The following is a 26,915-nucleotide window of genomic DNA, read 5'->3' on the forward strand; positions in this document are numbered from 1 at the left end:
ATCTTTACTTTCGTTTTAGTCGTGTTCATGATTAAATGGCTCTCGTTCACCCAGTTCTCAATTTCAAACACAGTATCTGCCCATGAGGTGGAAATGGGTATAAAAATTGTATTTCATCAGCATAGATTCAATAGTTAATATTTAATTTGCAAATGGGTGCCCTATAGACATTAAATAATGTGGCTGAAAGAGGTGATCCCTAGGGCACGCTGGTTATTAGCTGAAACCATGGTGATGTGATAGCTCCTTGCCTGACTTGATATTTTCTACCTTCCAAGTATGAGGGGAACCACTGATGAACATGGCCAGTAATCTCAATCTCCATTAATCAGGATAACAAAATCTGGTTTACTGTATCAAACGCAGCAGAGATATCAATTAATAGGAAAAGATATTTCGTGCCACCATCAAACCTCTTCTGATTACATCAAGAGTAGACAAATGTAAAATCTCAGTGCTGTGGAGTTTTCTGATCCTTAAAGTATAGAGGATACTAAGACTCTTTCCTACTGGCAATAGAAAAAAATGTTACATAAAGTTTATGGTGCTGGAGACATTTGTGCAGAAAAGGACCCGTCTTCATATTAAAGAGCCTTACATTAAATAGAAACATGACAGCAGAAAAAGTCTGTTTAGCCCACCCAGTCTGCCCAATTAATTTAGCATTATAATTCTCATCACTTCCTTAGGGATCCTGTGTATTTATCCCATACCTTCTTGAATTCATATAGTTTTTGTCTCCACCACTTCCACTGGGAGGCTGTTCCACAAATCCACTACCTTATCTGTAAAGAAACATTTCCTAAGATTACTCCTGAGTCTAGTCCCTTTCAACCTCATCTCATGACCCCTTGTTCTAGATCCTCCTTTCCATTGAAAAAGGCTCACCTCCTGTGCATGGAAACCTTGGAGATATTTGAATGACTCTATCGTATCTCCATTATGTCACCTTTGCTCTAGGGTATATATGTTTAGATCTTTAAGTCTTTCCTCATATGCTTTAGAACGAAGATCACTGACTGGAGATGAGAAATTTCCTGTCTTCTTCTGCCTTCCCATAATAGACCTGAAAATGCTTGCCCACTGTGGTAATAAGATCCAGAGGAGATAATAGAGGGGGATGTGGTTCATGGAGACAAAGACCTGGGTTGTAGAATAGGTTCCATGTCTACTGCCACTTGTAAGTCCTGGGAAGTTTGTTCTCTAGAGGCGTTGCGCGTATCTCTAAGATGCAGGTCTTTCCTGATATTGAAACCTCGGGTCTAGATCCTTGAGACGGTCACGATCTTCCCATGGGGGTTTCAAGAATCTGGATTGCGTCGTGGGATGCAATTCAGCATCATGCAGAATTAGCTCATATGGCACCGTTGGCTTTCCTGCTTCATGCTTGTGTTTCTAACATTTTGCACCGTGGACCAGCGCCGATGCATGGTTGTCCGTCGCAGGTTTACCTATGGACGATGCTGGCTTGCCTCGAGACGGTACAGATGTGACGTGTGGCGATGCGTCTGTGGCACAACGATGCAGAGGGCCAGGGTGCGTCGTGCACTGCTGATCCGATGGTTTGACTCGATGCAAATGGTCTGGATGCGTCATATGCCGATGCGTCAGCGGCATGGGACGATGCAGAGACATGAGTCGCCGATCCCGTAGCGACGCGCTTCGGCTTGCCATGCACCACAGCGGATGGTTTTGCTGGCGCTGAATGAGTTTCTGAAACGCTGGCTTTAATTTTTGGCCTGGTTTCAGGTGCTTGTGATGCTTCTTTTTCTTTTGTTGAGTCGCCATGTCCTCCAAAGAAGCCTTTTTCGGGTCTCTGCAGGAGTGTGAGGCTTCGGGCCCGGCAACAATTGAGTCAAGTGGCGAGTGGAAAGTGCATAACTACCGGAGTGAGAAGCGGTCGCTTCTCCCTGAAGCCTTGTGATCTTGTCAGCTCTTTGCCTCTGGGCTCGAAGGGACATGCGGCCGCAGTCCCTACAAGAAGCCTGGTCGTGGTCCAGACCGAGGCAGAGATATCAGTAATTGCGTCCATCTGTGGTAGACATGATGTGCCCACAGGAGCAGTTTTTGAAGCCCAGGGCCTTCTTTGTCGACATTAATGCTAAAAAAAAAAAAGTGTGAGTGGAGGAGGAGAAAGAAATTCATGTCCGAGTGCAATGCGAAAAAAACAAAACTGACTAAAACCGTTGACGACGACTCGGTACATGCACGGGAACTCCCGCACATGAGCAGAGCAAAGCTCTGCTATTGGAGAAGATTCCGATCTGCACAGCCAGAGGATTTCACACCCATACAGCATGGCTCATTCACTCGATTATCGACAGAAAAACAAAATGTCCTTAAATATATAAAGAAAAGGGTAAATAAATCTGGTGGACTTTGCTAGGGTTTAGGAGGGCTGGATAAGGGTCTTGAGATTTTCAGAGGATTTGTGTAGGCTGGACTGAGTTTTCACTGGGAAGGTCCAGAGAATAGCTGCACAATGTTTGTACTATGCTGATGGGGAGGGAGGGAAAAAATAAAAGAAAGAAGTTATTTGGGGGGGAGGGTGGAGCCTTTATTCTAATACAAAATTTTAAATTCTTATTTGTGCGTGCGCCTGCACACAAATGGATTCATTGGGGGTAAATGACTGATACCGATTCGGTATGCACAATACCAATTTCTGATACCTCTTTAAAAGTGTATTTTTGTCAATGAGATCTTTTGTGAAGTGTTTGTCTACATTCTATTGTTCAAGTTTAAGTTTATTTTGCACTCCTGTTTCATGTGAACCAGCATGATGGGACTATTGTCTTGAATGTTGGTATATAAAAAACTTAAATAAATAAATAAAAAATTCTATTCCACTGTATTTTTTTTTTAATTATTTCAGCATAAATAATTGATTATGCAATGGGAAGCCATCTCTCTCATACTCTTTATTAACAAGACCATTTGCACTGCATCAGCGCTTTGTTCTTTCTTCTGGAACTCATTCTGCTGCTCATCTTCCTGTGATGTCATAATGCTCTTTCAATATCATGTTTGTTGCCATAGCAAACACAGACTGTGATGTCACAAGGCAAGCGGAGAATTATGATTTGAGAGGCGTACAAGCAATAACAAACTGGTGAACTGTAAGAAAAAGAACATAGAAACATAGAAATGACGGCAGAAGAAGACCAACCGGTCCATCCAGTCTGCCCAGCAAGCTTCACACATTTGTTCTCATACTTAACTGTTTCTCTTGGCTCTTAGTAACCTTATGTTCTAATTCCCTTTTCACCCCCACCATTAATGTAGAGAGCAGTGCTGGAGCTGCTTCCAAGTGAAATATTAAGTTTGATTAGTTGGGTAAGCGGCAGCATAGCTCTCTGCCATGAAGCAGAGGGCAATGCTGGAAATGTGTGAAGTATCAGTTTTTCTTTTCCCCTGTCATTGAAGCAAGGAGTCATGCCGGACATGCACCGAAAGTGAAGAATGCCTTGAAAGTCACATTAACTATCATCAAATATTGAAAAGCCTAATAATTGGTAATACCTATAAGCCCATGAACCCATCCCTGTTTTTTTTTCTTTTTTCTTTTCTTTTTTTAATTGGGAGATGGATGCCCTTCATCCTTCTACTCTGTGAAGGTGGACACCTACCACCGGCCACTGGCATCCCGCTCCGTTAATGCCTCTGTGGCTACTGCCGCTCCATGCAGTGTTTTACTACCTGCTCTTTATATGCGTCCTCTAGAACTGATGGATCCCATCCCTGGGTTTTTTTATTATTTATTTAATTGGGAGATGACAGCCCTCCATCCTTCCGCTCCGTGAAGGTGGACACCTACCACTGGCCACTGGCATCCCGCTCCGTGAATGCCTCTGTGGCTACTGCCGCTCTGTGCAGTATTTTACTACCTGCTCTTTATATGGACACCTACCACTGGCCACTGGCATCCCGCTCCGTGAATGCCTCTGTGGCTACTGCCGCTCCGTGCAGTATTTTACTACCTGCTCTTTATATGTGTCCTCTAGACCTGATGGATCCCATCCCTGTTTTGTTTTTTGTTTTTGTTTTTTATTTAATTGGGAGATGACAGCCCTACATCCTTCCGCTCCATGAAGGTGGACACCTACCACTGGCCACTGGCATCCCGCTCCGTGAATGCCTCTGTGGCTACTGCCGCTCCGTGCAGTATTTTACTACCTGCTCTTTATATGCGTCCTCTGGACCTGATGGATCCACAATATTTATCCCATGCCCCTTTGAAGTGCTTCACAGTTTTGGACTTCACCACTTCCTCCGGAAGGGCATTCCAGGCATCCACCACTCTCTCCGTGAAGAAATTCTTCCTGACATTGGTTCTTAGTCTTCCTCCTTGGAGCCTCAGCTCGTGACCTCTGGTTCTGCTGATTTTTTTCTGTTGGAAAAGGTTTGTCATTGTCTTTGGATCGTTAAAGTTTTTCAAGTATCTGAAAGTTTGAATCATATCACCCCTGCTCCTCCTTTCCTCCAGGGTGTACATATTTAGATTCTTCAATCTCTCCTCGTATGTCAACCGATGAAGACCCTCCACCTTCCTGGTCGCCCTTCTCTGTACCGCCTCCAACTTGTCCTTGTCTCTTTGTAGATACGGTCTCCAGAACTGAACACAGTACTCCAGGTGAGGCCTCACCAAGGACCTGTACAAGGGGATTATCACTTCCCTTTTCTTACTCGATATTCCTCTCTCTATGCATCCCAGCATTCTTCTGGCTTTTGCAATCGCCTTGTCGCACCACCTTGTCGCCTTGTCGCACCACCAGTAGGGGAACCATCCTGTTTCCCCTACTGGTGGTCAACAGAGTTCAACCTTTTACAAAACACCTGAGGTTCAATGATTATTTGCTGTGGTCATTTAGAGGAAGGCAAAAGCTCAGCAGAAATTTAACAATTATGGTCCCCAAATTTAAAAAAAAACAAACCAAACCCAACCTTTCCTGGAATGTGGCTTGGCCACAGTACTATGGCACAGGAGGCCCATACTGAAATATTCCACCCTGCAGGGTTTTCAGGACTAGACATCACTGTACAGATGATGAACTTGGGCCAAGCGACAGAGATCGACTGCTGCTGCTGCAGGAGCGACCTATGACTACACAGTGATACTGACACCAGCAAGGAGACCTGTATCATCACAGGGGTAGTCACACCTTGAGCAGGGAGGAAAGGGAGGAGAAATGCTTCTTGACCCACAAAAGCCACTAAAGCAAATCAAAGGCTCAGCACAACATATAACAGCAGCACATACCTCTCGAAATTCATTCACTTTAATTAAAAAAAAAAAAAAGTTTTATCTTACTGTACTGAATGCAACATATTCCACAGCATAAAGAATCATTTTCTTTGCATGAGCTTAAACTTCTTTCCTGTACATCTCAATGAGCAACTCTTTGTTCTCATGGTGTAAAGGTTAACTGGCTGCCCTTGATAAAGTGCCGATCAAATCCTCACGTCTACCGAGACCACAAACAGTACAGAAGCTCTGCTCTGGCTGAGCTCAGTCTATAGCTTCTGTCGCTGAAGAATGCACACCGAAGATTATGCCTAAGCAATACTCAAATAGAGTAAGACTTCAAGAGCCCATTCGTCCCACAAAGACAGTCTACTGCATTTAAATAAAAGGCTGGCAGGCCACGCCACACCACATCTTTGAATTCTGACGTGTTTTCAATCATCCTCTCTCACAATAAGCCTCTTCTCCAGTGATGAATAGTCTGCTGATTCCATGGGAAGCGCTGCCTAAGGAAGCAGCTGAGGTTAACAACTTATTCAAGTCATCTGATGCAACGCTGCATTTTAAACTGTTTACTGGCACATATCTCAGGTGTGTGGTAAGACATGAGGACAGAGGCAAAGTGACTTCCAAGCTCTGGGCTGCTTGCCACACTGCAAATGCACATTCAGCACATCAAAGCGTGACAGGAAATGACACAATCCAGGCTGTCCAAAGTTAGTTTCAAAATGGAACTTCTGAAGCTTCTTTTGTTCCAAAAGATGCTTCATAACATTTTGAAAATCTTACACAAATTAAGTCTAAGTAAATGCTATTGAGGAGACGGCAGGGAGACTGAAGGGTAAAAAAATCATTTTGATGCTATTTTCCCATTAATTCCCCCCTTCTGATGGCCTGACTTTCACATAAATGTTGAGCGCTATTGTGTCACAGATACCAGCATACCTGAGAGGCTTATATGATTCCTCTAATTTCAGGGCAAGAGGAACTAATGAAGTGCAGCTGAATATACAATATAAGAACTTGCCTTACTGGGTCAGACCGAAAGTCCATCAACCCCAGTGTCCTCTTTCCAACAGTGGCCAAGCCAGGTCACAAGTACCTGACAATATCCCATATTCCTATTGCACAGTGATAAGTAATGGATATTCTTTAAGTCTATTTGAACTTATCCAAATCTTTTTAAAACCCAGCTATGCTAATTGCCTTAACCACATCCTCAGGCAATGAATTCCAGAATTTAATTGTACGTTGAGTGAAAAAGAATTGTATCCAATTTGTTTTGAATGTGCTACTTATTAATTTCATGGAGTGTCCCCTAGTCTTTGTATTTTATGAGAGAGTAAATAACATTTACCCGTTCTATTCCACTCATGATTTTATAGATTATCATATCCCCCTCAGCCATCTCTCTTTAGCCTTTCCTCACAGGGGAGCTGATCCATCCCCTTTATCATTTTGGTCGCTCTTCTCTATACCTCTGGCAATGCAACTATATCTTTTTTGAGATGCAGCAAGCAAACTGCAAACACTGTTTCAGGCGTGGCCTCACCATGGAGTGATACAGAGCCATTATAACATTCACAATTTTATTCTCCATTCCTTTCCTACTAATTCCTAACAGTCGGTTTGCAATTTTCAATTAAAGCTAAAGCAGGTTCTTTTTGAAGATTTCTGATATAATTCTGCGTTTTGACTTTCTGCCATTTTGGATTTTCAACCACACTCCTTTAGCTCAACAAGGACTTCGCTCTCACCAAAGACATCAGAGAAATGACAGGAAGTGTCTCGAAATGGCACCCAACATCCATTTGAAACCCAGGACTTTAGAAGGGAAAATTAGCTTCGAAGGGAGCGCTGAAAAATTACATAGCAATGGCAAGTAAGAAAAGATACTGTAACTGGGACAGAGAAGTATGGGAACGAGAGAAAAACAAAGCAGGGTTATTTACCTTTAAAACCAGAAAAAATACCTCCTCCGCCTGCAGGCTTTTCGAGCACTCATTTGGAGTTCCCTTTCCATTTACTTTCACAGGAAAATAAGGCCAGGGTTGCCAAACCCTCTGCAAAAGGTACTGTAAAGGGCAGCGTAGCTATACAGCCTGCTGATCAGCCGGAACTAGTCGACATTCTTACCAAACCTTGGAGGCTGAACTTACCTGTTATCAGTTCATTTTATTCCGATTGCTAGGGGACCTTTCCTAATCCCAGTTACCTGTTCCTAGCTCAGGAATGCCAAGGGATGGCATTTTATTTTCCGATGCCTAAACAGCAGCAGGAGAGTTTGGAAGATGCCACCCCCTATTCTGTGCTACCTCTGAAGCTGTTAATTATTTGGGAAATACAAAGCATATGCTTTGAGGAAAAAACCCTTCGTTCACACACTGCACAGCATATTCTGCTCCGTGTTTTTCAATTAGTCTGCAGATTTCTATTCAACCTTGGCAAAGAAATGTGGTCTCCACTTGATCTTACGTCATACAGTGTAACAGGATCACTCTCTCTGTGGGAATGGCCCTTGACCACAACTGAGGTTTACAGAGGACGTCCGCTATCCATGTCATATTTCAATGAGGTGCAGACAGGTGGCAGAGTCAACCCTGAAATGAACTCCCTAGGGTGGTAAGGATGTACAATTCTGGTCACCGCATCTCAAAAAAGATATAATTGAGATGGAGAAGGTACAGAGAAAGGCAACCAAAATGATAAAGGGGATGGAACAGCTCCCCTATGAGGAAAGACTAAAGAGGTTAGGACTTTTCAGCTTGGAGAAGAGACGACTGAGGGGGGATATGATAGAGGTGTTTAAAATCATGAGAGGTCTAGAACGGGTAGATGTGAATCGGTTATTTACTCTTTCGGGTAGTAGAAAGACTAGGGGACACTCCATGAAGTTAGCATGGGGCACATTTAAAACTAATCGGAGAAAGTTCTTTTTTACTCAACGCACAATTAAACTCTGGAATTTGTTGCCAGAGGATGTGGTTAGTGCAGTTAGTGTAGCTGTGTTTAAAAAAGGATTGGATAAGATCTTGGAGGAGAAGTCCATTACCTGCTATTAATTAAGTTGACTTAGAAAATAGCCACTGCTATTACTAGCAACGGTAACATGGAATAGACTTAGTTTTTGGGTACTTGCGGCCTGAATTGACCACTGTTGGAAACAGGATGCTGGGTTCGATGGACCCTTGGTCTGACCCAGTATGGCATGTTCTTATGTTCTTATGCATCAGCAACTGTCAATAATCCAGCTAAAGACCTATTCATATTTGGTTTATTGAGCCTTTAACAATCCCTCTTTACTTATTCAGTTATCTCTAGTCTATGTATTTGTCACCTTACAGTACTAAGAGGCGTTTGGGGAACAACACTGAAGATATAGATCAAGGCTGGGAAAATTCCAGGTGCCCAGTCACCCTGTTATCTAAATTCAGCTCTTGGTGCCCACTGCCAAGGCCAGGTCTAGACGGAGGACAAGCCAGCAATGCTGTGAGCCTGGCCCGAGAAGCCCACTGCCAATGTGAAGGGACCCTTCACATTGGCAGTGGGCTTCTCGGGCCAGGCTCTCACAGCATTGCTGGCTTGTCCTCTGTCTAGAAGCTGCTCCCATTGTCACAAGCCAGGCCTGGATAGAACTGCTGTCGCCACTGGCAGGACTCTGGTGAAGGCAACACGGCCTGGAGCTGCCCTGTGTCTCCAGGCCTTGTACTAGGAGCAAGAGGAGGGAGGGAAAGGAGAAGTGTGCGCCTGGAGGAAATTAAAGAAGCAGGGAGATGTGAGGACAGTTCCTGGAGAGAGAAAGAAAAAGAAAACTAAACTCCAAAAACAGACAAAAAAATGTAAAAGAAGGAGAAAACAAACAAAACATGTAGCAAAATAAGAAAAGAAATATGGAAACATTTTCCTGGCTCTTAAATATTTTACACTAGCTGATTTTTTCGCCTACTAACTGCATTTCTAGATTTGCATTTATAGCGTGCGCGCACCGGTCCTGATTCCTGTACTGTATCTAGCGTCTCTTCCCTGCATAGCCACCACTCGTCTTGGCCCCGATGTAAAAGGCTGCATCAAGCTGCGGAGACACCTACGTAGAACTGTGCACTGCCGTTTTTGGGCACATGGAATCCCCATGTAGCAAGGAGTTTTAGGCACCCAAAATGTGCATACAGATTAGCGCTTCTCCGTGCAAAATACCAGGTTCATCGAGGCATTAGCAATTCCTTTCCAGTACAGAGAGGTACCCGGGTTTTCCTAATGCTGGAAACCTAACTCCTGGGTCAGAGGTGGAGTAACGTTTCTGGGGCTAGTGTCAGTGTACGGGATGTGTGTTATGTGCAGAATTTATGGTTTGTGCACACAATGTCATAAGCTATGGTTGATGCTCCCAATTCATGTTTTGTGCGCATTATCCGTGACTCATGCCCACGCATTGACTTTTCTAAAGAAATGTGATCAATCAAGTATAATTAACTAACCGTGTGCATAAACCACATTTTGTGCCCCCTAAAATCATGGTTTATAAACTAAACTATGGTTTCTACACTTTAAACATGATTTATGCACGCTATTCATTTTTTGTGCACACATTTTTAGGTTTACAAGCTTTTTTTTTTTTAAACTCCAGATGCATGGGAAGGTAACCTTTTTTAGCACAGAAATAAAGGAAATGTATGCTAAAATTCAGTGTGCATTTCTTTTTACTCAAGTCTTCCTACATCAGGGTCTCTGTGGGGGAAACTACCTTATATCACTTCAATGTCTACCCTCTCAAACTCATGGCTCCCTGTTTTAGAGCCTCTTTTCCACTGAAAAATGCTGGCTTCTTGTAGAATACTTTTACCCAAGCCAGTCAACGGTGCTGTTTTCTCTAGGATCTGTGTTTTAACTTTGGTTGCACCCTACAAGCCTATCGACAATATGCACTCGTGGCTGAGATGGTTCTCACCTTGCCGCAGGCCCTGCAGTGATGCCTTCTTTTGGTGAACGTAAATCTGGCCTCGCATTTCATGCAGTTTGGTGCCTGCGAGTCTGGAACCCACACTGGAGCCACCTCACCAAGGGTAGTAAACGGCTTTCTGTTGGGAACACCAAACTGACCTACACAGAGGTCATTATCTGGATTCATTCCAAGGCACAGATTCCCAGAGTCCCCAACCTGATACTCTTCTGAGTGCTCCCCGTTTGCATCAACAGATGGGATGTGTGACATCTCATCATGAAACACATCGGCCACCAAGCTGTCACTCAGTTTTGTCTTGCAAAAGGCATCATTTTTATTTTTAAGGTTGGAGCCGCTGTTCTGGGTCCCATAATCGTTTTGCAATTGGTCTGACAATGGTTTGGGGATTTGCAGTTTAAGATTTGAAGGTTGTTTGGGGCGTGCACCACCATAAGGAACACTGATGGGTTGCAGGTTGGCAGGCGTGTGTGGCGATGTCTGACCTTGCCCAGTTGGCACCTGATTGCACACATTATGCAAATAATTTTCCTTTGTTTGGTCATCAGTGCTGTTTAGAAGATGGTCATTCCCCTCTACGGCATCAATTCCTCTTTGCTGTTCATAAATACTGCTATAGCACTCAGATTTGCTCTCCTCTATCTCTTTCTCTTCGGTCACTGAATCTTCTTTAGATGGTAAAGTCTTTGGGATATGAGCAACAATTGGATTCTGCATTCCATAGGAATCACAACCATTATGCAAGGTGTTTGGTACTGATAAACCCAGAACAGCAGACAGCGTGGAGACTGCCAGCTCTTCCATGCAAGTCTCTTTCAAGTCAAAAGCTGCTTCTGCCACTTTGTCCCCAGAGTCACCGCTCTCTGTGCATGGTTTCCCGAAGTTTACCAGTGCAGATCTTCCATTCCCTCTCTGCTCCTGTTTATTACTCTTCTGACTTTGCTTTGTCAGCTCACCGTTCATCATCTTCTGAGGTTTGGAGAAATGTTCTGTCACACTGACTAATCCAGTTGTGCCACAAACATTTCCATTCTCAGCAATGTCACTTTCACAAGCACCAGCTTTTTCGGCGCCGGTGTGCTCCGAGAAGCGCTGTCCGGCATCACCGCACCCAGACACCGCAGACGGACTACTCTCGGGAAGCCACCGCACACCAGCTCCTTTTCCTTCTGCAGGTTCTCCACACATCGAGTTTGTACTGCTTGAATGAGGCACATGGTTTCTAGTTTCAGGATCTGATTGGCTACTAAAATCTTCCACTGATGCACAACCATCTGGCATTTCAATATCATCAACTGTTCTCTGGGATGAGGAAAGGGCATTAGCCTCTTCCATTTCAGGCTCGGAAAACTGACCATTTTTGCTTGCTTTAAAACTGTGCCTTAATGGAGAGGGGGGGCATGTTCTGGTTACATTATCAGCGAGAGCACTCATTAAACAGTCAGCAGAGCCTTTCTCAACATAGACTGGATTTAACTGTACTCCTTGGACTTCTGAGTTCTTATCTTTCAAACTGGACCTATTTACAGTAATACTCAGCTCATCACTTGGTCTATTTTCATTATCCAACGTGATGCTAACAGAATCCATCAGAGACCGGCTGTTGGAATTGTTACAATCCAGCAAATCCCCATGCGGCAGTGTCCTTTTGTCACAGTTATGCATGACTGCTACCACAAGAACGTTTTTTTCTTCAGGGAAGTAAGCTACATTTCCATGCACCCTCTCTTCCACCTCAGCAGCGTTATTGCAAGGAGCACAGTGCCCGCTGCTTTTGATGTTTATTTGATCATCCATCACGGTCTCACCAGCAGTCCACATGGCGGGGGCCTCTGGCTTCATAGGCCAGTCTTTTTCATTGGCACAGCAGTCCCCTTCTCCAGTTGCCATAGTAAAAGAAGAAGCCAAGGAGAAAGACTTGATTCTATGCTGCATCTCATTAGGCATTACAGCTTCATTCACGTTGGCCAGGACTGGATTACATGACAGCCGATGAGAAGGAGGGTCTAGAATCTGACTCCACTTTGAATCTGATAACCTGGACGGTGCAGTCTCATCTGGAAAATAAATGATTAAATGATGAGCGGAAAGCACAAACGTGCAACAGTGAAGAAAGTTCTTCAGTGCTGTAATTTTACAAAGCTGTGCAAAGCCCTAGTAACACTTCCATGCAAGGAAGCTACCTACACAACCCAGAAATAAGCCTCCATGTTTCCAAAGCAAATCAAAATTTCCCAGCCTTTGAAACGTGACACGCATGCACTTGGGGAATTGCTCAGAGTTTAAACCTCTTCTGAGGAAATGAGTGAAGAAATTAGCAGAATACCTGGACAGCAGGTTCAGACATATATCTGTGCTCTTGGAAAGAATGAAACTTACACAAAACGCAAAAATGCTTGTGTGGGATATAACTTTCAAAATTAAAATTAACAGGGGGGCGGGGTTAAAGTGCACGTAAAACCGAATCTCATGTGTACTTTTACACGCACTATAAAAAGGCACTCCAAGGGACAGAGTCGGGACAGGGACATGACTTATGGACACTTTCACTTTTCATAAGTATGCACATAAATATACTGTCTCTGTACGTATATGTCAGCACTTGTTCTGCACACCTCTGCTAATTTCCAAAAGCAGATGTATGAGCATAAACCCGTGTTGAAAATTCAAGCTAAAGTCTGCTGGGCAAAAACTAACCAGGGACTTTAACCTATGCGGGCCGTCTGAAAATTACCTTCTAAAAGTGTTAACAGGAGCAGCAAAGAAGTTTCTAACCACAAAGTGGTTGGCCCAGATTGGGTACAGATACAGAGGCGGAAGACCAAAACGCCAATCCAAACAGGGATACACAAGAAGATTTGGCAACAGATTACAATGTCCAGGCAAGTCATCAAGACATCGGTGATACGTTCACAACTTGCAAGCAAGTTTCATGCAGACATGACATTTGCATTTCTTTGTGTATCTTTGACTATGTGAATACTTACCACAGTGGGGAAAAAAAAAAAATTGACATCTGTTTTTTTTGTTTTTTTTTTAAATTCTCCAAGACTACAAAATAATTTAGAAGCAAAATATTAATGTGAATCCTCCTGCAGCCTGTTAAGGTGAACCGCATTAACAGTGCTAATAAACAAGAACCTTGTTATATAGTCAGGGCTTTCTCCTACTACAGGAGGCTTTGGGGACAGGGGACAAATCAATCTCCCACCTTCTCCCTCCCCCCATTTAAATTAAGTGTGATGATCCGATATCTGCACACAAAGCACCTCCCGTAGCCAAAGATTTTTATCTTCACTTCAGAAAAGGGGAAATCATTAATAACATTTATAATCCCAAATATAATCACAGTAAAAAAAAAAAAAAAAGCATCTGCAGTTAATCTGGGCATAAAATGAAGACCGTACAAATCCACGGTGCGATCTCACCTCGAGTACTGGGTGCAGTTCTGGCTACCACATCGCAAAAAAAGAAAATAGTGGAATTTGAAAAGCTACAGAGAAGAGTGACCAACATGAAAAAGGGGATGGAGTGGCTCCCCCTTCTGAGGCAAGGCTCAACAGGTTATGTATGCCTCATCAGCCTGGAGAAGAGAAGGCTGAAAGATATGACAGAGGTCTACAAAACCATGAGTAGGGTGGAACAGGTAAACAGGGAATGGTTATTTATTTATTTATCCTTTCCAACCGCGTTAGGGAACACTCAAACGGTGTGGCCAGAGGATGGGGTGGACACAGTTAGTGTAGCAGGAAGTTATAAAAGGGTTTAGACAAGTTCCTGGAGGAAAAGTCCACAAACCGCTATTAGCCTTGTAGACTTGGGAAAGCCATTGCTTATCCCTGATGATAAGCACGAAGAATGGGACCTATCCTTTGGGAGACCTGGATTGGCCACTGTTGGAGACAGGATGCTGGGCTTGGTGGACCTTTGGTCCGACCCAGTATGGCATGTTCTTATGTTCTTAGTTGCTTGTGTACACTTTTAAACCAATGCCACCAAAGTTTATAGTTAAAACAACAGATTTAAGTCATGAAAAACTAGACCCAAGACCATTTTGGGACAGCCGAAACATCTATAATTCTTTCCTGCCCTTAAAGTAATGCTATGCACTCGGTCTGATACATTGCTGCTTTCTATTCCATATTCCTTAAAACCTGTGTTGCTCTAAAACAATAAATAAAAACATATTACACCTTCACGTGTGCCAGATGTGGAAAAAGAAAAGGGAACTTGGAAAAAAACTGGAAGAATGGCCCAGAATTTAGAAAATGAGCAGTAATGTGAAGAAAAAAAAAAAGTTAAATCATGCAACTGAAACACAAAAATCCATATCACCTGGAAGGACAAGAACCAGATATTATCAAACAAGCCAGATCTAGGAGTATTCATCTGAGATGACCTAAAAGGTAGCCAGTCAATGTCCTAAAGCTGCAGGGGAAGCTAAAAGGGTGCTTTGGCCAAAAGTAAAAGCATCAGCCGCAGGTAAAAAGAGGTAATCCTGCTTCTGTATGCGTCATCTGTGAGGCCCCTCCATTCCTTCAGAAAAGCATTGAGAGGATGCAAGTGGAATCAGAAAAGGGCTACTAAAATGATACCCTGCAGAGGAAGGCTCAGGGTGCTCAAAATGTACCACTAAGGAAAGAAAAAAAAGACAGAAACATTCAGATATTTAACAGGCTTCAGGTGAAATTGTCCACAGAAAAGGAAATTCAAGCACAAAGGATCACACTGGGGGCAATTTCCCCAAAAACATAATTGTACGTCAGTAAAGATGTGTTCACCCACATAAAAATGGGGTGACATTTCTCCCCCACCCCTTTAATTCACGCAGGTAAAAACAGACAGGAGAGGGGGAAAAAAAAGCATGGGAATTTCACACACTTTTAAGCACCGGCTCGCTGCCCCTGCAAAAGTACCCGTTTTCCCCCGTGGCTTGCATTTTCAACAGAAAAACTGAGGGGAGGAACGTTCAAAGGAGAGATCTTCACTGAGGAGACGGCGGATGCCTGGAATAGCGGCAACCAAACACACGGCAGAATTTAAACACACTTAGGAGTGGTAGGGTGAGAGCAGATGGGGGAGGGTAGCAAAGGGGCTTGGGTGTTTGCTCAGCCCTATGGAACTTCAGAGGGCCAAAGAGGAGAATATGCAAGCCGATGGGCAGGAATCGGCATCAGTGTTTTATTTTATTTTGTTCTTTAAAAACAGAGGTAGCAGTCATTTCTGGACCATTAATGCTCTTTCTGCAAGACCTGCTCAGTCAATGAAAGCACAGGACCCCCCTGTCCTGGAGGTTCTGCCCACGTCGCTGAGGTTTAAGCGATAAATCCCACGTACCATAAAAACCCATGTACAAAATCAAAAGGAAAAGCAAAGCGGCTTTTAAGCGACCTGCTTACGTTATTTGGAGATCTGCAGTGTTATGGGAAATAGTGTAAGCACAGACGTCAGCGGTACTGCAAATCAGGTTTTATTTTAATTTATAACTCTGCAGCCTTATTTACTAGCAAACACTGAGACCTGAGACCAGAGCACCGGTCTCGTAAATATTCACCTTCAAAATTAAAAAAAAAAAAAAAAAAAGGGGACAAAGTATCCAAGAATAGCAATGCAAACGCTTCTATTCTGGCTTTCCATTTGTGAATGGAAATGCTCTTGCCAGCTGAATTAATTACAGTATGTCAGGATGCCAGTGTTTCATGCAAACATTAAACACATCTTACAATCCCAAAAATCCTTACCAATATGTTTACAGCACTGAAAATATTGTGAAATATAAATTGACAGCAGATGGTGCAACTATATTTTTATGAGGGAACGTTCAAAGGGAGCTGAGGGAAAGAGGTAGATACAATATAGTGTTTCCCTGCGGTCAGGGCTACAAGGATGGGTAGTGAGCTTCACAGGCTGTGAAGTAAGAATGGCACTTCCTGGCTGGATTCACTAATGGGTCTAGCTAAGACGTGTCTCACTTATGAAAACAATACGAGTCGCCACGACCCTTTCAACAATATGCACACAAAAAAGTGTCCCCCACAGAATTCTCACCTTCGTTTTGTTCAAACTCATCTAAGACCTTGTCCAGGTTGTACGCTTCCTCTTGGAAATAGTTCTCCATTGGTCAGGAAACGCCCCGTTTCGTGCCTGAACCTGCAAAGCAGAAGTCAGCATTACCGAGGCATCATCATTCAGATTCCTGTCAGCAGCAGTCTGTTCATGAGTTCTCGTCACAGCAATTTCTTTTGTAAATGTAAATGGCTCTGAAGCAAAGATACTAGGAAAAATATTAGATCAACCACCGATCCGTGGACCGGTCTGCACAGAAGGCCCATGCCAACTAGCAGCCGTTTCCTCCCCCAGCACCACCCCCCATCAAGTCACTTTCTTCCCCTCACTGTTGGTGCAGGAGAGATCAGTGTGGACAAGGCGATGAGCAACAGAAAAGCAGAAGCAATGGAACTGAGCAGCAGGCCAGCAGCAGCTACCTGCGCAGGCCAAAACACGAGCGACAGGGTCAGCAACAGCGGCCTGCGCGAGCCAAAACATCACGACACTGCGGCAGGGTAGGAGCGGCGGCGACCCACGTGGGCTTCAAGAGATCAGCGGCACCGCTGCGGGCCAGAAGATCAGCAGTAAAGATGAAGGGGAAGAGAGAGAGACCAGGGAGTGACTGCAGTTGACCAGCTGAAGAGGGGGGATGGGACGGGACTAAGTGAAAGCTGTGGGGGGGAGGGGGACATGACAAGAGATCCACAAGATTTAATGAAGTCAGCCAGCCGGTCCCTGACATCAGAAAGATTGAGAAGCACTGTATTAGATAGCTCAATCAGCAGTTAAAGGCCAAATCGTCGAGATTCCAAGAGATACTACTGGGTCACTTCCCACATTACGACTAAGTAGTGCCATCAGGCCCAGCATCCTCTCTCTCTCTCTCTCAGGGGACAGCACCCAGTAAATCTCAATGGGAAGATTCCTTCCCTGCTACTCCTGCCCATGAACGAGAGATGGCAAACCCCACATCCACCTGCTTAATAACCATTAATAGAACTGTCCACTGGAAATTTGTCCAAACCATGTTTACACCCACTGTACTATTAACCCTGACCACGTCCTCTAGCAACAAATGCCACAAGCTAGTTGTGCACTAACTGGGGGGAAAAAAAAACAAACTCTTAAATTTATTTTAGTTAGTTTCATGGACAGACCCCCCTAGTCTTAGCAGTATCTGAAGGTAAACAAATGATCGCTATTAATCTGCCCCATCCCACTCATGATTTTAGCACTCTCTATCAAAGCACCTTTCAGTCTGCTCTGACCAGCCCTAACCTGTTTAGCCTTTCTTCATACGGGAGCTCTCTCATTTTTCTTGCCCTTCTCTGTAACTTTTCCAGTTCTGCTCTAACTTTTCTGAGATAGGGTAAGACATTAAATTTCATCTGCCATTCAGTTGCTCAGTCTCACAAACCCCTTCTGCAGTTCCTCAACGTCACCTCTCCTGTTTCAACTATTCTAAATAAATATGTGCCATCTGCAAATCTGATCATAAGAACATAAGAAATTGCCATGCTGGGTTAGACCAAAGGTCCATCAAGCACAGCATCCTGTTTCCAACAGAGGCCAAAACAGGCCACAAGAACCTGGCAATTACCCAAACACTAAGAAGATCCCATGCTACTGATGCAATTAATAGCAGTGGCTATTCCCTAAGTAAACTTGATTAATAGCCGTTAATGGACTTCTCCTCGAAGAACTTATCCAAACCTTTTTTGAACCCAGCTACACTAAATGCACTAACCACATCCTCTGGCAACAAAATTCCAGAGCTTTATTGTGCATTGAGTGAAAAAGAATTTTCTCCGATTAGTCTTAAATGTGCTACTTGCTAACTAGTCCTTCTATTATCCAAAAGTGTAAATAACCGATTCACATCTACTCATTCAAGACTTCTCATGATCTTAAAGACCTCTTATCATATCCCCCCTCAGCCATCTCTTCTCCAAGCTGAACAGCCCTAACCTCTTTAGCCTTTCTTCATAGGGGAGCTGTTCCATCCCCTTTATCATTTTGGTTGCCCTTCTCTGTACCTTCTCCATCGCAACTATATCTTTTTTGAGATGCGGCGACCAGAACTGAACACAGTATTCAAGGTGCGGTCTCACCATGGAGTGATACAGAGGCATTATGACATTTTCCGTTCTATTAACCATTCCCTTCCTAATAATTCCTAACATTCTGTTTGCTTTTTTGACTGCCGCAGCACACTGAGCCGACGATTTTAAAGTATTATCCACTATGATGCCTAGATCTTTTTCCTGGGTGGTAGCTCCTAATATGGAACTACAGCAAGGGTTATTTTTTCCTATATGCAAAACCTTGCACTTGTCCACATTAAATTTCATCTGCCACTTCGATGCCCAAACTTCCAGTCTTGCAAGGTCCTCCTGTAATGTATCACAGTCCGCTTGTGATTTAACTACTCTGAATAATTTTGTATCATCCGCAAATTTGATAACCTCACTCCTCGTATTCCTTTCCAGATCATTTATATATATATTGAAAAGCACCGGTCCAAGTACAGATCCCTGAAGCACTCCACTGTTCACCCTTTTCCACTGAGAAAATTGACCATTTAATCCTACTCTCTGTTTCCTGTCTTTTAACCAGTTTGTAATCCACGAAAGGACATCGCCTCCAATCCCATGACTTTTTAGTTTTCGTAGAAGCCTCTCATGAGGGACTTTGTCAAACGCCTTCTGAAAATCCAAATACACTACATCTACCGGTTCACTTTTATCCACGTTTATTAACCCATTCAAAAAAATGAAGCAGATTTGTTAGGCAAGACTTCCCTTGGGTAAATCCATGTTGACTGTGTTCCATTAAATCATGTATTTCTATATGCTCTAAGATTTTGATCTTGAGAATAGTTTCCATTATTTTTCCCGGCACTGAAGTCAGGCTCATTGGTCTATAGTTACCCGGATCACCCCTGGAGCCTTTTTTAAATATTGGGGTTACATTGGCCACCCTCCAGTCTTCAGGTACAATGGATGATTTTAATGATAGTTTACAAATTTAATAGAGCAGAAATTTCATTTTTTAGGTCCTTCAGTACCCTAGGATGCATACCATCCGGTCCAGGTGATTTGCTACTCTTTAGTTTGTCAATCTGGCCTACTACATCTTCCAGGTTCACAGTGATTTCGTTCAGTTCGTCTGACTCATCACCCCTGAAAACCATCTCTGGAACTGGTATCTCCCCAACATCCTCATTAGTAAACACGGAAGCAAAGAATTCATTTAGTCTTTCTGCAATGGCCTTATCTCCCCTAAGAGCCCCTTTAACCCCTCTGTCATCTAATGGTCCAACCGATTCCCTCACAGGTTTCTTGCTTTGGATATATTTTAAAAAGTTTTTATTACTAGTTTTTGCCTCTATGGCCAACTTCATTTCAAATTCTCTCTTCGCCTGTCTTATCAATGTTTTACACTTAACTTGACAATGCTTATGTTTTATCCTATTTTCTTCAGATGGATCCTTCTTCCAATTTTTGAAGGATTTTTTTTTGCTAAAATAGCTTCTTTCACCTCACCTTTTAACCATGACGGTAATCGTTTTGCCTTCCTTCCACCTTTCTTAATGTGTGGAATACATATGGACTGCGCCTCTAGTATTGTATTTTTAAACAATGTCCAAGCCTGTTGAACACTTTTAACCTTTGCAGCTGCACCTTTCAGTTTTTTTCTAACTATTTTCCTCATTCTATCAAAGTTTCCCTTTTGAAAGTTTAGTGTTAGGGCTGCAGATTTACTTATTGTCCCCCTTCCAGTTATTAGTTTAAATTTAATCATGTTATGATCACTGTTGCCAAGTGGCCCCACCACTTCACTCATTGCTTCCTCTTGTTCCTTAGTATTACAAATTTTAAAAGGGAAGTCTATCTGATTTGGAAACAAATACAATTCTCAAAATTTGGCATTAAAGGAAAAAAAACTTTTCAAGATTATTTAAAAAAAAAAACCAAAAAACACAACTTTCTCGTGTGAACTGGTGCCCCAAATTCAAGTTAAAGTCTTAACATAGGGCAGCAGTGGGAAAAACAAACTGTGCTTAAGCACTCAGGTGGCCCCTTTCTGGGCTTCATTCAAGAGTAAAGAAAAAAAAAAAAAAGAGCAGAGCAGGGGAAGAAGAACATCTCAGCTGGTAAAAGGGACAATACAACCTTAAATGGCAGGAAGCAAAAGAAGTGTATTATTTTATTATACACGTGTTAAGCTTGAAAAAAAAGTTTAATAGCATGAAAGATTTTTTTTTTTCAAGTAATCAGATGTCACAAGGCCCATGGACAGTATGTGGTGTCGTCTCAACCGTTTTAAATGAAGGTAACATTTAATTAGTTTTACAGAAATATGTCCCATAACTCTAGATGAATGGGCTTCTTCTGCTGATGAAAAAATGTCAATAAATCAGGCTCAGACAATAGAATAAATGAAATGACCATTGCCAAGAAGGTAGAAGGAACAGCGAGTGATTTACAGAGTGGCTGAGGTTAAGATGACATTTCAAAGACACAGCTCAAAATGTCCCCTCAGAAGACAGACTACTACAGAGATACAGTCCGCCAAGTATCAATAATCAACATGTAGCTCACAGTTATTTTTGTACAGAATATTTACTGCCTATAAATCTGTGTTACATAAAATTATCCCAAATTAACTAAGATCTGCTAAAAGTGACTGACATTACTCAATATACCAATGGGTAAGATGCTATTTACATATTTAAACTATGAGCGATAATTCATGAGATTTCTTTCATGATAGTAATACAAAATACATCATAAGACAGAATTCTTGCTCATCCATGATCTGTGGCACAGAAGTAGCAAGGGTCGTGTTTCTCAACAAACTCATTAGGGGCAAATCCCAGTACATAACATCATAAGAAATCGCCATAATGGGTCAGACAGAGGGTCCATCAGCATCCTGTTTCCAACAGTGGCCAGCCCAGGCTACAAGAACCTGGCAAGTACCCAAACATTAAGTAGATCCCATGCTACTGATGCAATTAATAGCAGTGGCTCTTCCCTAAGTCAGCTTGATTAATAGCAATTAATGGACTTCTCCTCCAAGAACTTATCCAAACCTTCTTTAAACCCAGCTACACTAATTGCACTAACCATATCCTCCAGCAACAAATTCCAGAGCCTAACCATGTACCGAGCGAAAAAGAATTTTCTCCGATTAGTTTTAAATGTGCTACTTGCTAACTTCATGGAGTGCCCCCTAGTCCTTCAATTATCTGAAAGAGTAAACAACTGATTCACATCTACCCGTTCTAGACCTCTCATGATCTTAAAGACCTCTATCATATTCCCCCTCAGCCGTCTCTTCTCTAAGCTGAACAGCCCCAACCTCCCCATCCCCTTCTCAGAGGGGAGCTATTCCCCCCCCCCCCCCCCCAATCACCTTGGCCGCCCTTCTCCATATCTTCTCTATTGCAACTGTATCTTTATTGAGATGCGGCGACCAGAACCGCACACAGTACTCAAGGTGTGATCTCACACTGGAGTGATACAGAGGCATTATGAATTAAGGAACGTTAATCTGTGAAATGACATTCAGGCCGATTCAGTAAAGTCCGCGGGAGAGCGGACTAACGCCCGCTCTCCCGGCGCGCGCACCAGCCCTTCGCCGGTGCACGCGATTCTGTATTTAAATTAGGTGACGCGGTAAAAACGAGGAAAAGGAGGCGCTAGGGACATTAGCGCATCCCTAGCGCCTCCTTTTTGACAGGAGCAGCGGCTGTCAGCGGGTTTGACAGCCGATGCTCAATTTTGCTGGCGTCGGTTCTCGAGCCCGCTGACAGCCACGGGCTCGGAAACCGGACGCCGGCAAAATTGAGCGTCCAGTTTTCGGCCCGACAGCCGCGGGCCGAATTCAAATTTTTTTTTTTTTTTTTTACTTTTTTTCCCTCTTCGGGACCTCCGACTTAGTATTGCTATGATATTAAGTCGGAGGGTGCACAGAAAAACAGTTTTTACTGCTTTTCTGTGCACTTTCCCGGCGCCTGAAGAAATTAGCGCCAACCTTTGGGTCGGCGCTAATTTCTGAAAGTAAAATGTGCGGCTTGGCTGCACATTTTACTTTCTGTATTCCACGTGCATACCTAATAGGGCCATCAACATGCATTTGCATGTTGAGGGCGCTATTAGGTGCCGCGGGTTGGACGCGCGTTTTCCTCACCTTACTGAATAAGGGGTAAGGGAAAACGCGCGTCCAATAGCAGGCTAACAGTGCGCTCCGGAGCGCACTGTACTGTATCGGCCTGATTGTGAGCCACATGGAGTCCTGCTTAAAATCAAGAAGGAACTTATCTCCTGTTACTACTAATTTAGATTTCAAAATGTAACTCATCCATAAATTTTTGGTCAGCATTAGAGCAGCACTGCTCCCTAGTCACTATAAACATGAGAAAAGTTAACATTTGCCGCTTCCACCCCACTCCACCCACCCTCCCTCCATATTTTATAACATTGAGAAAGTGCAAACTCCACATGTAGCACAAACCAGGCACATTTCTCACTTCCCTCCTCCTCCGCCCCCTACCCCAGTTCCCTCACCAGCTCATCTGATGTAAGACAGGTCCTAGTTGGTGGTTTCCTTTTTCTCTGCAAGGGTCCTAGTCCACCCCAGCCCTCAGACCCCAACAACATGGCCGCCTTTCTTTTAATAAGGGTCCCAGACCACATGAGCCATCAACTGCCAACGCCACTACAGCAACTATTCACCCCACATTATGTCCCGGCCCACCTGAACTCTCAAGCAACACCAAAGCTGCAGCCGCTACTCTTCACTGACATGTCTATGTAAGTACAGGGGGACAGGAGGAAGGAAGAGAGCCAAAAACAGGGAAGGCGCATTCATGATGTTCATTCTACAAAGTCATACAGAGAGAGAGAGATGGACAGACATGGCAAAACTTATAGTCACGTTTCCTCCTCTCTAAATCACAACTAAAAACAGAACCCTACAGCTAACCTCAGTGCTTCGGTTAACTAAAAGGACTGGTGTCTGTAAACTGGTGGGCAGCAGGATAGAGTTAGGACCTCTTGCTTTCTCTCATCTCCTCTGAATGGCATGTCAAGTCGCTGACTGGGACCTGCGGAAGCAGCATCCTACCCATGAAGAAGAGGAGCTGAGAGAAGGCTTGACGTGCGTCACTTCCCACTCCTTAGCGTTTTCCTGGAGCCCCAATCAGTTGCTTAACTGGAGAGCTCTGATTTCGGCTATCCCTGTTCACTTTTTCTAAGAGTAGACAAAGGGAAAAAAAAATGTGTAAACACAGAAACAGAATCTGACAGCAGATAACAACCATTAAGAGCTCATTTACTCTGTCCCAGTTGATCTGTGGTTTTCTCCTAACGTATTTACTTGTATTTATTTTACAGCTTTTCCATTCCACTGATCCTAATGTCTACCCCTCAGTGGACTGCAACTAAAAACAAGAAAATTTCAACAATCACACAATAAAAATTAATAAAACCAACTTCATCACAAATCAGGTTGCAGAAAAAGCCTGTGGAAAATGAAATGCTGTTTCGGAACTAGAGATCCTCTGTGTCTATCCCAGGCTTTCTTGAATTCTGTCACTCCAACTAGGCAGCAGTTCCATGCATCCACCACCTTTTCCATGAAGAAATATTACACAAGGTTGCTCCTGAGCCTACCCCCTTTACAGCCTTATACTGCGACTGCTTGCTCTAGAATACTCTTCTTTTTCATTTATACCTCTGAAAAATGTGAATGTCTCCATCCTAGCTCCTCCTTTCCTCTGAGTGTACATATTTAGGCATTTAAGTGTCGTCGTCCCCCAGAAATCAGAGATTGCAGAGGGTGGGGAAGGGAGAGGGGGAGTCCCTCCTCCTCCCCAGAGATCATCAGAGGACGCAGAGCCCCTGCCCGGATCTTGCCCTGTCCCTGTCGCCTCCCGCAGCGCACCTTCCCTCACCCTCTGGGCCCGCAGGCATTTTCTTCTTCATTCCGGTCTGCAGCAAGAACCTGAGCTAAATTCAACCCGGGGACCTTGAGCCGGCACAAGAGCGCACAGACCCTGCAGCACCTCGCCCCCCTCTACTCCAGCGTGAGCTTCCTGTTTCCAGGAAAACCCATGCGAGGGAGAGAAACTCCACGCTGAGTTTAGCTCATTTCTTGATCCGGACTCGGATGAAAAAAAGAAAGCGTCGACGAGCCCGGATGGTGGCAGCGATGGCAACATTTCAGCACCTATCAGAATTTGGCAAGGCAGACACAGTTGCCTATACTGCCTTTTCTAAAACCAGGCCTGCCGCCTCTACAATACAATATCCTAGTTAGTTTTGACTGAAGAAATCCTGGGTGCCTGGTTGTCCGGGCACCTAAAATTTGGGACCTGATGACCGACGGAAGAACCGTGAGCAGGGCCCAAGCCAAAGAAAGAAGCCATCTCTGTGGCAAAGCTGGGGACAGGAAGCTACGGAAGCTGCCAAGGAGAAAAGGTTGTGGAGGCCGCCACTGACGGAGCTGGTGCAAGATGGCAGTTTCTGCTAGTGGGGCTGTACTGGTGGGCCAAGGAGAGGAAGAAGTATAATGTTAGAGAGGGGAAGGAGGGAGACAGAATACCAGGAAAGAGGGACATGCCTGAAGAGAAGAGGGAGAGAAGGCAAGGGAGAGCAAAAAGAAAATAAAAACACAAAATAAGAAAGAGTAAAACAGCCCAAAGAAAAAGAAATGAAACAAAAATACACTTTCCTGGCTCCTAAACCTTTGACTGACGTGTACATTTTCTAAATATTTTTCCAGCCCTGATCTCATTAAATGGCCTGCACAGAGGCATTATAACCTGTTTTTCTGCTCAGTATGCCTCTCCCTACGTATCCTAGCATCCTTCTGGCTATGACCTTGCTTTATCACGCTGTTACAGCACTTTGAAATAAACATAAGCATTTGGCGAGGCGAGCACAGAGTCACAGACGTAAGGGGATTTGGATAAATCAGAGCACAAAGAACAATGTTTAATGATAAATACAGTGAGGTTATCAAAGAGATTAGGAGTGAAGGCCCTAATCATATTGAGTATTGTTTTTAGATGTATTTTAAATACTCATTTTCTATAAGTTATTCATGTAATTTTATTAGAAACCGCTTTGATGCCATTGGCAATAGGAGGGGTATTAAAATTTAAATAAATCAATCAGACATGAATGTCAACCAAGGTGACTACTCCCTCCTAATACTAAGATCTCTCTGCTGTCTTCAAGACCGTTGACCAGCAACTTCTACTACAACAATTAAGTGTTTTTGGGATTGAAGGCACAGACCTCAAATTGTTTCAATCTTTCCTAGACAACAGGATCCAGTCCACATCCTGGATAAACAAAATCATCCTTATCCAAAGACTTCTCCTGTGGAGTCCCCCAAGGTTCAACATTTACATTCACCTGATCTGTGACCTTATCTAGTCCTTCCACATGGACTGTCACCTTTTTGCTGATATAAATAATATGCAATAAAGTTCAGCTCGAATATGAAAAGACTGTGTATGGTCAGACTGGGGAAACCTCATATAGTGCCTCCATTAGGTTCAAAACTGCCTAATAGGCTACTAGCGATCTCTAACTCCAACCACGTAGGTGTTAGAATATTTGTATAATCATCGGAGACCCCAGCAAGGCAAGGTGCCAAATGAAGTGATTATTTTGGCACCTTGCCTTGCTGGGGTCTCCGATGATTATACAAATATTCTAACACCTACGTGGTTGGAGTTAGAGATCGCTAGTAGCCTATTAGGCAGTTTTGAACCTAATGGAGGCACTATATGAGGTTTCCCCAGTCTGACCATACACAATCTTTTCATATTCGAGCTGAACTTTATTGCATATTATTGATATTTGAAGTGTTTAGCATTACTGGACTTTATTTTTGACCTTTTTGCTGATGGCATCCAGCTCTGCATCAAGATAGGATCAGAACAAACCTCCTCCATCGCCAAACATAACCGCCATTTTCCAGTGGGAGTACACTGCCTCAACAACCACAAACAAACTCAACCCCTGCAAATCTGAACTCCTCTGGCTAAGCCAACAAGGACACCCCTTACTAACCCTACCCTACCTATTAGGAACATCCTACAACCTAAGATTCTGTGCAAAATTTGGGAGTTCACCTCAATCACAACATTGCAAAGGTGGTTAAGGACCTCCTATGTGCATCTGTGCCAGCTTTGCAACTACTTCAACAAACACAACCTTGCCACCTTGATACATGCACTAAAAACCAACCTCAGAGACTATTATAATTCCCTATTCCACAGCATCTCATAATACAACCTCAAATACCTCCAACTCTTACAAATTACAACTGCAAGAATTCTGGTAGGAGCCAAAGCAATGGATTACGTAACACCAATCTTAAAACAATTGCACTGGCTGCCTATCAAATACTGATACAATTCAAAACTTGGCCCCTGATTACCTCGCCCAACTTCTGCTATTATTACAAACCCCCCACCCCCCAAGAAAACTTTGTCCTCCTTCCCACCCTCCCATCTTCCGCAAGATTAACTTGTACCAGATTCTGCGCATTTTGCTGCTTTGCCCCAAAACTACAGAAAATAGCAGTATCCTTACTTCTTGAAACGACCTCTCTCATTTTCAGGAAAAGAACTAAGGCTAG

The 26,915-nt window shown here is 43.5% G+C and overlaps 1 protein-coding gene across 2 annotated transcripts in view; it reads right to left on the reverse strand.

Moving 5' to 3' along the window:
- Positions 1-26,915, reverse strand: part of ZFYVE9 (zinc finger FYVE-type containing 9) — a 95,928-nt gene that overhangs the window by 40,612 nt on the left and 28,401 nt on the right. For both annotated transcript variants that reach the window (XM_029617539.1, XM_029617540.1), the window contains 2 exons: positions 16,251-16,352; positions 10,191-12,259 (listed from right to left, as the gene is read on the reverse strand). In XM_029617539.1, the coding sequence (XP_029473399.1) occupies positions 10,191-12,259; positions 16,251-16,320 (2,139 nt within the window). In that variant the 5' untranslated portion in view covers positions 16,321-16,352. The remainder of the gene's footprint in view (positions 1-10,190; positions 12,260-16,250; positions 16,353-26,915) is intronic.

The sequence above is a fragment of the Rhinatrema bivittatum genome, chromosome 10 (assembly GCF_901001135.1).
Source record: "Rhinatrema bivittatum chromosome 10, aRhiBiv1.1, whole genome shotgun sequence".
NCBI classification, from domain to species: Eukaryota; Metazoa; Chordata; class Amphibia; order Gymnophiona; family Rhinatrematidae; genus Rhinatrema; species Rhinatrema bivittatum.